The sequence below is a fragment of the Pecten maximus genome, unplaced genomic scaffold, assembly GCF_902652985.1.
Source record: "Pecten maximus unplaced genomic scaffold, xPecMax1.1, whole genome shotgun sequence".
NCBI classification, from domain to species: domain Eukaryota; kingdom Metazoa; phylum Mollusca; class Bivalvia; order Pectinida; family Pectinidae; genus Pecten; species Pecten maximus.
Genome location: NW_022979523.1, coordinates 245867 through 257282, shown reverse-complemented (window position 1 = coordinate 257282; position 11416 = coordinate 245867). Strand labels below are relative to the sequence as shown.

Sequence of the window (11416 nt, the reverse complement as noted above, 5' to 3'; positions counted from 1 at the left end):
CTTGGGGGAAGGGGAACAGATTTTGCATAAATGGTGACTCTGACCCTCGAGGGGCCAAAAGGGCGGGGCCCAATAGGGGAAATAGAGGTAATTCCTTTAAATCGCTACTAGTCATAAAGTGATGAATGCATGTTCTAAAAACAATTCTTAGGTCTTTCAGACCTTAGCGAGTCTTGACTTCATTAATCTTTAAAGCAGTTCGGATTCCCACAATATAACCATATATAGCATTGTTAGAGATTTACAAATAAACCAAATTGAATATGAACATTATTTTGACATTTGGTCTTATCCAACCAGGTGAGCGATACAGGTCCCATGGGCCTCTTGTTTGGAACAAGTTTGTGTTGTCATTATAAAATACACCTCGTCCAAGCCAGTCATTTGATATTAGAAACATGAACCTTAAACAATGTAAATTTAACTTCCTTGTTGATGTGGAGTCGCCATTAAAATCACAATGGCGACGGAAAAGATATTGTCAAGAAGAGTTGTGATCCTGGTCCTGTTCGTAATATTCAATACTGTAAGATCCGAACGTAAGTACTTTATTTACGAACTGAAACTAGAAAAAATTAAATAACGTACATGTTTATAGTATTTAATACTTCTTAATGGGTATTTTACTTCCTGATTGGACAGGTCAGTTATGAGTGTTTCAGTATGTTGTTTCGTAATAGCCGACATCTATTACTTCCAGGATCGCCAGGTCATTCATGTAATTATTTATACAGTAATGACTGTTTCAATATTAAGGTGTTATTGTTTTTTTTAGTAATTTTCGAAATGTGGTAGATTTCAAGATACAACAAACGATAATGTGTAATGAAAATTATATATATCACTTTTGTGGCTGTGCGGTTGAGTGATGTGTCTGTTTAACGAAGTTAAGCAACGTCGAGGGTGGTCAGCTCTTGTATGGGTGACCACTCCGTTGTAACCCCGGTGCACGTTACACTTTGAGAGACATCGTTTATTGTTCGACCAGAAAAAAAAGCAAGATAAAAACATTGATACTGCCAGTCGATGTTTTATTTATTGGTACTTTTAGCCCTACTGTTAATAATCTTAATGAACAGTTATATCAACACATACAATTTTTATATACACATATACAAGTGTATCTTAACATTAAAGTTTTAATTTTATTTTTTAGAATCACACGTTATAGCATGTTAACACGCGAGTCTGTATTTAGTAAATTATATTAGTTTCTTCGACCATGTTATACAACACCACTCTTTTGTATTTTGTTTGTAAAGTTTATTCATACTGCGCGTTGTGTTACATGGGGTTGGCAATTTATCATTACTTCATCTTTGTACATAGCTACTATCTCTCCCCCCCCCCCCCCCTTAACTTTCCGTCTCCCCACCAGTCTATCCCAAATACAAGTGAATTGTTTATATTCCCAAATCAAATGACATTCTCCTTTCCTCGCTTCCCCTTCTTAAGGGGACGGGTTGTCTTTTGACCACTTCCTCCAATACTCATTGTTTTATAAACTTGTATTGAATATATTTTAATTCCTTTAACTATGTCAGCTCATTAACTGACTTTTTGTCCTATCTTAGATATTAAAATCTCTGTCAAGCTTGAGCACACTGAAATTCTTAATTTGAACGGGGAGCGATGATGAAATAGGAAATGGTACTAAAACAGACATGGATTTTTGAGAGCTACATTACGTTGCAAAATATTTTCTATGTATTTTAATCGTGTCGTGAATAGATGTGACAGGTGATGTTCTAACACCAACCGTGTAAATTCAGATAACAAAAACAGTTCGATATCGCCAATGTAATATGGAGAGAACTTCATGAAAAAGACGGAAGAAATTATATCATATTGAAATTTCTGTTTAAGATGTTTGGTTTGGTTTGGTTTCATTTGTCCTATCAACAGCTTAGGTCATTTAAGGACGGCCTCTCGTGCGTGCGAAATGCATGCGTGTGGCGAGTGCGTATGTGCTAGATTTTACAGCGCTTACAGACTATTCACCACCTATCACAGAACATACACCATATATGTCTTTTATTGGTGTTTTAATCTATTTTTTGTCTTGTAACATTTCTATGTTGGAGGTACTTCAGAAGGGAAATAAACTGTGCATAAATAATATCCTGGAATTATTCATTAGCGCTATCCATGAATGATGAAGAATTAACTCGCTGAGAATTTGAACATGAACGGGGGCATATAACATGTCTCTTCTCACATGAATATGTTTCTATACAACAATATGAAATAGTAATAAAAAAAACCCCACATAAATGACTGGTTAATGAATTATTTGAGAATGTTTTTATGCATTTTAAATGTGACGTGAATTGATACGGGAGGTAATGTTCAAATACCATTAATGTTCATTTCGTTACCAAAATAGTCGGATACCGCCAATGCGATAAGGAGGTTACTTATTACAGATGTATTTGTAACACATATAGAAGGATGGAAAATTATCATATTGGAATTTCGGTTAAATTGAGATTATTTCTCACATCTTCAAGACAAGGAAAGATAACACGATTAGAAATGTCGGAACCATTGTTAATTTCAATTCATCAGGTATGAGCTAATACTTCATTTATTGCAGGTAACGTCGCACTGAATAAAGCAACAGAACAAAGTAGTGAGTTTGGGGGCGGTAAACATGTAGCCAGTAACGTTGTGGATGGTTGTCTAACTGACTTCGATGCTGGTTGCTGTACACACACAGCGTCTGGTCAAAACACGGCCTGGTGGCGTGTTGATCTGGGAGATCTGATGACCATTACTAGGATAAAAATTTACTACAAAGGTGAGTAAAGTGTCACTACCAAAAATGTTAAAATTTAATATTAGGTTAATTCGATTAGATCACACTCATTATCAAACTCATTTAAACAGCACATTCCTTTATAATGGTAACTTACGAGGTACTTAATGAATAGCACTAGGACACAAACAATATTTGTACTGTAAAAAATAGAATAATGTAAAGTAAAATATCAAAACATCTTCGGTCTCCTGACAATAGTCGCAAAACAGCAGATGGTTTCAATGGTATAGCGGAACCGCCATGGTAGCTCAAAGTCGAATAACGAGGGGACATATCAACAAATTCTATATTTGAGACACTTAAGAATTACAAGAGAATGAGACTACGAGTTACAGGACATTTAGCTTATTCGGTCTCGATGACAACACCTAGGTCCAATTTAATTTTGTGAAATTATCGATATGAGAACTTTGTTCTTGAACCACCAGGCAAACAACAAATATGTCTGGTTTCATAGGGCACAACACAATAGAATATTGCCAGCTGAGATAATTATTTCGACTTTGAAACTTTGCCATTGACACCATCAACCTGCATCTCGCGAAGTCTCGCGTTGTTCATTTGTTCGTCAGAATCCAACAACCGTCACGGACATCATGATAACAGGTCCTTGGACATTGATTCAACTGGGATATATTAGTATTGTATGTATTGGAAGCTGGGATATATTAGTATTGTAGGTATTGGAAGCTGAGATATATAAGTATTGTAGGTATTGGAAGCTGGGATGTCACAATATACATGTAGAAAAGAATGATCAACAATTTGTAGTGAACTAGGAAATAGATAGGTTGTATCAGATGTCATTAGGGATATTTAAGAGTTAAGTAGGTACGTTTTATTTAAAGACAAGTTTTACATGTTAGATATTCAACGTTACCTAGTATAGAAAGCCCATGTATACGCCATAGTCAGCCAAATCTATTCGAGTTGCTTCCCTTAGATAAGTAGTTAATTGACCCGTTTTAGGTTTACACTCTTCATTCGTTGTCTATGTCAAATAACCAAACGGTAGCATCTGGAAGTCAGTCGTTGTTATGCAGCACACGTGCACGGTCCGTTAGACCAGTGCCTAGAGCTATAATTAGAAATGACGTTATAGGGGTTTAGAGACGCCTGTATTTCAGGTTAAAGGTCAGGATTGGTCAATTGATCACATCTTTAATTTATACATATTAATTAACCCTTGGGGATATAAAAAGACGTGGGCGTTTTGCATAGGGAGTTCTCCAATAGTTTTCAGACTAAACGGACCTGAGTGCCGTTCGAATGTAAGTATGTAGCTTTTGATTTGTTTGAATGTGTGTGAACTGTTAAGTGTGAATGCGCCGGCGATAGTGCGGAAGATGGATTAAACGTCATAGTATTAGATTATACCTTCGGGATTCTCATGTGGATCAATAAATATAAGTAAACTTTATATCCTGTGTTGAATTATGTTTATCGCAACACAACCATCCCAAAAGAACTTTCACGTCCCGTGTTTATGGAGAGCGGACGTTACAAATTGAGAAATTCAAATCGTCATACAAATAATTTTGAGTTGTTTTTGCTGGTTACGTAATTTGCAGAGCCTGGGTAAGCGGCTGATGTCATAGAGTCTTTGGTGTTCTTGATTTCGGGTTTACATAGAGTATATGATTCATTTAAAAAAAACTCATCGACACTATCTATAGACTAAAATGAAAATGTTTGCAAGGTATATGTTACCTGTTTTGATAAGCTCCTTAATATTTTCCGGATAATTAAACCTTATTTATTGTGAAAAAAATGTATTTAACAGTGTTTTGTATTGTAACTAGAATGTATCCAACAGTGTATTATATAGTGTGGTAAAATGTATCTAAAAATGTATTGCGCCAAGGTACTTGCCGTTTTCTGATTTTTCGTTTGATGTTGACTTTTGCATACTTGTTGAGAATACTTGAAAGCATGTAAAATGTGGAGTTGACCATTGTGCCCATATTTCCCTTTACTGTGATACATTTTTATGTGAATTCTGTCAGTATATCATTACATTCTATCTATACGGAACATAATTTGAAATTCAAAGCGTTAAGTGTACAATATGTATTTCTTGAAATAAATTTATATTAATGATTCACTGTTTAGAGCGGTTCAAGCGACCGATATATTTTCTTTAAAAATACAACACACTATTTCCTTCTGCAAAGGGATGACTAACTAGGCAGATGGACAAACAACAGACAAAAAGACAGACAGACTGACAAATAGACAAGTGCATACTGATGTAAAGATTATATATTTATCTTATATACATACATAATTCTAATGAATATCGTTTGAAATTTAGTATGAATTGACAGGGTCTTTCGTCTGACAGACGATCAAATTTAACATAATCACATATTTTATTACCTTAAAAGTGTATCTAAAGGTGCTGCTTTTTAATAGCGAGGGGAACTGGATAATAAAGTGTGCAGTAATATAGTCAGAATGTAAAAATGTATTTCCAAGATGTCAGTTTGTCTGCTCGAGATCTCTCCCCCTCATCCGTCGTTATGTGGGTTTACACCTGGCCATTCGCTCGTTTATCAAAGTTTCAATAAGTCCTGGGTACCATATACGTATTCATTGCGACATTGGGAAGTATCCAACATAACTCTTTTACTGCCAGTGATTTATTGTACGAGAACCATTATTGTCATCTAAAAACTGTTTCGCTATTTTGGCTGTAATCCACACACATTCATTATAGATAAACTTTCTTTATAACTTAATTTCAATTTCAATAACTTCGGTACTGTACGAGAACCAGTAACAACTTCCTGTCATAACCGCTTACAATGTACCATCAGAGAAAAGCGTATTAGGAACGTGCTGTATCGAATATTACAAATCGCCTTCCAGGAGGTTATCTTTGTGATGCTAAGCGATTTGCTATTGGTGAACTCACGAAGAATACCAAATATCAGAAACCCAATTAAAATGTCAGATTAGGATTGATAACATTCAACTTGTATATTGACATTTATCCTCATCCATGCCTTTTAAAGTGGTTATCTACCTGCTGATGTTTGTTTACTTTCAAGATAATTTTCAGAACAGATTGGCAGGATACCAGCTTTATGTATCCAATAGCACCAGCACGCCAACAGGCGGTGTTCTTTGTTACGAGGACACTAGTAGTACTAGAAATGCTGTACAGCTGGTGGTGACACACCAGTGCCCGTATGTAGGTCGGTATGTGACTGTGTACAACCATAGAAACAACCCAAAACGACACGACTGGTACAGTGAATACGCTATTCTGATGTTGTGTGAGGTGCAGGTGTTTGGTGAGTATGATTCTGTTTACTGTTGGCTGAAATAAAATGATTTGGTGAAGTAATGTTATATAAAATCTCTCCGTTCTTTTTCAATTTTATAATTCAAATACGATATAACGTTTTTGTTCCTAGTCTTAATCTGCTAAACATGCTTAGAAAGAAAATGCATTGACAAAGGTTTCGGGAAAAATCTATCTATTTTTCCAGAAAATGTCTTTTCGTATACAGTCGACCCGCGATAATCCGGACGCCGATAGTCCGGAAACTCACAGTCCGGACGGAAATGCACGGGAACGGATTTCCGTAACGTTATTTGTACTCACCAGTCCGGAAATTCGGATTCCGATTCCGGAACCCTAATATCGGAACGGAACGTACTTTTCATTAGTAAATTTCCCGCAATAATCCGGACGATTTTTTCACCACGTGGAGAGAAAATGTCGGGGCAAGTCACTCGTGTCGACAATTGTACAGACTATCACTTGACACTGTGCGTAGTCATAACGACCGCTGCCAGGTCATAACCCCGGGTGTTTACCTGTGTTACAATGTAGCTCTGTTTTTATAACGATACAGTGCTTTTCTTTACCGGTTCTTTTATTTCAGGTTTTTAACTTACGTAAGAATCATAAAATCATGAACTGATGGTAAGACCGTGTCTTTTTATTTCAGGTTTTAAATTTTTGTTAAAAAAAATTCTAAAAACATGGACTGTTGGTAAGTTGTAAAAATCGGGTCTTTTAATTTAAGTAAAAAACGTACATTGTATATTGCAGGTCATTCATTTCAGGGTTGAAATTACGGTAAAAAACGTAAAAATATGGACTATGGGTAATTTGTACATACCGGGTCTTTTATTTCAGGTATTTAACGTTTGTAATTTCTACTCGTTTGTGAAACTCCGGGACGTGACACACGTGTGTTATTTGTAGGCCACATAGGCCCGCTATCCGAGTGCTTGTTCTAGTACACTATAGTTAAAACGCTTCATAAGGGTCACATTATACAATACACAACAATGTGAAGATTATACTGCACGGTGCTGCTCAGAAACATCGGTTTGTGTACCCTTTGACGTTGACCATGAAAAATAAAACAACTTTCACTTTACATTTTTTTTTTTAAACATTGTTTTTTTTGTTTTTAGTTTCTACAAAATGAAACAAAAAAAATCATATCAGTAACATAAGTATATTTATTTTAAAAAAGACTGACAATTAGACGTGTTTATGAAAAGTAAATATGTCATTTATACGTCTCACATTGTATATAGTCAACAGAGCTAACTCTTACAGGACAATTTTTTTGACCTGGTAGACGAAATTCGGCAGTCCGGAAAACTCGTATTCCGGACGGTTTGGACTGGGAACGAAGGTGTTCGGATTATCGAGGGTTCACTGGGTACATCGGGTCAATAATGTGCCTTAGCTCGAACAAATCCCGATCTCTTCGCTGAAATCAACACCGTACATTGATTGATGAGTTATTGCTGAACATGCGAAAAATGAATTAAGTTAAATTAGCTATAAATATCTGTATCCGTGATTAGATAGAAAAAGAAAAGTATCTCTCGCCATATTCACGTTCCGTGCTCCCTCCGAGTGCGTCGCCGCGCCACCTAGTACAGGGGACACACATCCTGCGCCCTTCAAGTCCGTCAACCTTCTACATGGTTGTAATTTAGTTGGATTTTCACTTTATTCAATATTGATGAGTAAGATAATAAGACAATGCTTTTCTTTGCTTGTCAAATCAGACTGAAATTTTACAATCTAAACTAGTTAATCCAAATTATTTAATCAATATAGGGCTAAAGTACCACAAAAAAATCTGTTCATTACCTGAGAGGACCATAGAATTCCAAATCATATATCAGGTCATCTGTCCGTTCACTATTTTGTTTTCCTGTAAATATAAGGGAACTGCCGTTGATTATTTTTTTCAACAACAATGTCTTGATTGTTTTGAAAATATAGTTGTTCCCTAGCGGTACCTGATTTAAGCTGTTATATATTGAGGCAGGATCCATTATACTATGTTTCTTTTGAATAAGGTTATCGGGGTATTGTAGATGATGATTCACTCGAAAACAATTTGTTGGGAAAATGAAATAAACTCGCTTGTCAATGTATGTACTAACAGGCTTTAAATTTGTCATTCCAACAGGATGTCAAGTAGGGAAATACGGTGACGGAAACTGTAACAGTCTTTGTCCACCAGCGTGTTATGGTGGTAACTGTAACTCCACAACAGCTGCCTGTTTCTGTAAGTTACCATTATATATACACAAGCTCAGTATCAGAAAGAAAAATATAGATATACCTGTAGTATAATAAGATAACTGGTGAACCAATTTAAACAGGGCTACTGGTGCAATTGATTTGCAATTAATGCGACAAGAGCGTTTAATGGAAGACGCAAATTATCGAAGGCAAAATATGTAGATATACATATTTTTGGATTTACCTGTGACTTACTTTACTTGATGTGTCCATGCATAGAATAATGCACCATTCATATTTCGCATTTGAACAAAATGTCGGCACCGCCGAGTACACAGCATGACACAAAAACATCTTTTTTTTTAAACATTTTGTCAGAACGATTGTTTCAACAGATAACTGCCAGAATATAATGTTTCATGCAATACATAGGACATTACGGTTTATCTTATTACTGTATTTACCGTATTATTTTGTAACCATCGGATATATCAACGATCTTATAACATATCTCACTTAATATCACATAAAGAGATGTGATCTGGTCATGTGATAAACGGGATATCAGTGTTGTAATTTAAAGAATAATTAAAAGTAGAACCTTGCAATTACATTTTATGCAACAATTATAATTAGTTATATACGCAGAGACACAAAATAATCATATTCTTACATTCCTGATAAAATCATTCCTTGTGCGGCACCGTCTATCACATGAACGAACATATCACAATGGTGAATGCATTTTAAATACTTTCATTCCTTTCAGATTGCTTTAAAGGAAAATATGGCGTCTTCTGTAACTCGGATTGCCCTGCGAATTGTAAAAACAGTCTTTGTACAAAGGACGCTGGCACCTGTTTAGGTATGAACCAGTTAGACATTACGAATGCTTGTTAATGAAAAATACCAGTGTCAATGAACATGCCAATTCCTCATTTCATCACCAAATACAATGCAAAACGCAGTAGGCTAGGAATAGATAACGGCACGATCTGTTATATTTCCGACTAAGCACAGAATACTTTGGAAAAAAAACATTTATAAATTGATAAGATTAAGTTTATTGCATATTTCTGTATGGGCCAACAGAAGATTATTATTTGTTTAAGAAAGCAATCTTATACTTTGATTATTTTATGCGGACCTTGAAATATATTGCGCAACTTCCAGGCCAAGGAAGTCGGTTAGACTTCGGTTCTGTCACCCCTCGATACATTTACTGTAAAGGTGCAATTATATGATGGTTTAAAGTGTACCTGGAACGATTTGCTATATTAAGCTTATAACATGTAATTGAGGATGGGACTAAAAATGCTGAGAGTGCGACTTACATAGCGACTTTCATAGCGACTTTAGTTTTTACGATTTTTCTCGAAAACACACCTGAAGCCCAAAGCCGTTGACCTCGTTTCGGTGACCCCTGACCTGTGATGTCACGGGATCAGAGCCGCCATGTAGGAAATATATATAAACTAACGTAAACACGTGCCTGCAATTAATGTAATTTAGACAATAATCATGTAAGTGCTGAATGAACTTTTTGAGTTATATTTGTGAATGAATTAATATTAAGTGATACCGGCACCAGGGATATATAATGTTCTACTATAACGAGCCGTATACAACGTGTAACATTTGAATAATGTTCTATTATAACGGGCCGTTTATAACATGTAACGACTTGCATCATATCCTTTATTATGAGGGCATGGTCTGTTTCATACAAATATTTATTTTGGTAATAATTCTTCTAGTAATATAAATTTAAAATGCAATTCATACATGTTGTGAAACAAATGCTGAGGAATTTGAATTCCTACTAGCGAAAACAGCAATGGATACGTTGCTAATTACTTTGAAGATACCGCTAATTGTGATTTTCGGAATTGATTAAACGTGTTCATGAAAGATTAGTAACTCCCAGACAAGATTCATGAGTAAATATTTAACATCGTGGGTACATGAATGCACCAACTTAAGTTGATTATTCTATAGGAAAACCTTTGCGATACGAATTTGTTCTGCTTGTAGGGAAAGCAAACCTCACTAAATTTTAAAAAAAGTTTGATTTTAACAAAATATTAATTCGCTATAGTATAAACGCAATTCTATAGAATACAATGCACAAGTTTATTGTACGTGTGTGTCGTCTTGTCTCACAAACCAGAGTATCCAGAACTGTTGCATTGTTGGTATGTGTATTTGAATATTAATTTGCGAATAAAATGACACATTATTTCATAAAAGAAATGTTGATGCCGTGTTCCTTTTCAGAGTATTGAGTAAGAAACACATAACTGATATACATATATTGGTGATTGACCGATTATTGGATCGTGTATACCATATGTATGTCCCTGGTGGAACTTATCAGTCGGTCAGTCCATTTAACTAAAATTTAATGTTCTTAAAGGGACTACAGAACCAAATCAAAAATAGATTGTGGGTTTTCCCTGTTTGGGCAGAACATTTAATAGGAAGGTGAATGCATCGGGGCCTACTGATTGGATGAGGGAAGTTTCCAAAGTTTTATGTGTGGGCTGGGCAATACATGTTGATATAAAATATATAGAAAACAAGTTATTTTTTTCTAGCCTGTTTTTGTCAGGGGGAGTTAATTGTGTACTTTTTTTTGTAAATTTAGGTGAATTTTTGGTGCTGAATTCAACACAAGATGGTGGCCCCCATATCGAAAAAGTTCAAATTGGTAGAATGTTTAATCATTCTATTTACAGGTTTTCGAGATGACATTCTTCAAAATTATGGCTAGTGGACCAGTATTGAAAACTCCATTTAGGCAGGACAGTGGTAAACGTTAACATTATCGTCTATGGGAAATCATTTGGTTCTGTTGTTCCTAAAGATTCAAACTGATATTGTTGGATTCCGACTTATTGTCGGCAATATACGCCAAAGTCACAAACCACAAATCTCATGTCCAGATCGTATTTAGCTATTTCTGTGTTGCTACTGTTCGCACTGTCGTCTATACTGCTGGCCACCATTACAGTTACTCCGTTAAACCTGTGACGTCAAATACTGAAGAGTTCCAAAGCATCGTGACTGACCAATACGCTGAT

General features: G+C 35.6%; 1 protein-coding gene across 1 annotated transcript; it reads left to right on the top strand.

Moving 5' to 3' along the window:
• Positions 1-460: 460 nt before the first annotated feature.
• On the top strand, positions 461-9233 carry LOC117318796. The gene is made up of 5 exons (XM_033873751.1): positions 461-539; positions 2597-2800; positions 5875-6120; positions 8278-8376; positions 9103-9233. Exons 1-5 carry the CDS (start codon positions 461-463, stop codon positions 9231-9233), a joined length of 759 nt encoding a protein of 252 aa, XP_033729642.1.
• The last annotated feature ends 2183 nt before the right edge of the window (positions 9234-11416 follow it).

Bases quoted from the DNA above. Each gene is read 5' to 3' on its own strand.
- LOC117318796 (XM_033873751.1), top strand. From the start codon at position 461: ATGGCGACGGAAAAGATATTGTCAAGAAGAGTTGTGATCCTGGTCCTG. The intron at 2,801-5,874 runs GTGAGTAAAGTG...TTTACTTTCAAG, and splicing joins GATAAAAATTTACTACAAAG to ATAATTTTCAGAACAGATTG. The intron at 6,121-8,277 runs GTGAGTATGATT...TCATTCCAACAG, and splicing joins GTGTGAGGTGCAGGTGTTTG to GATGTCAAGTAGGGAAATAC.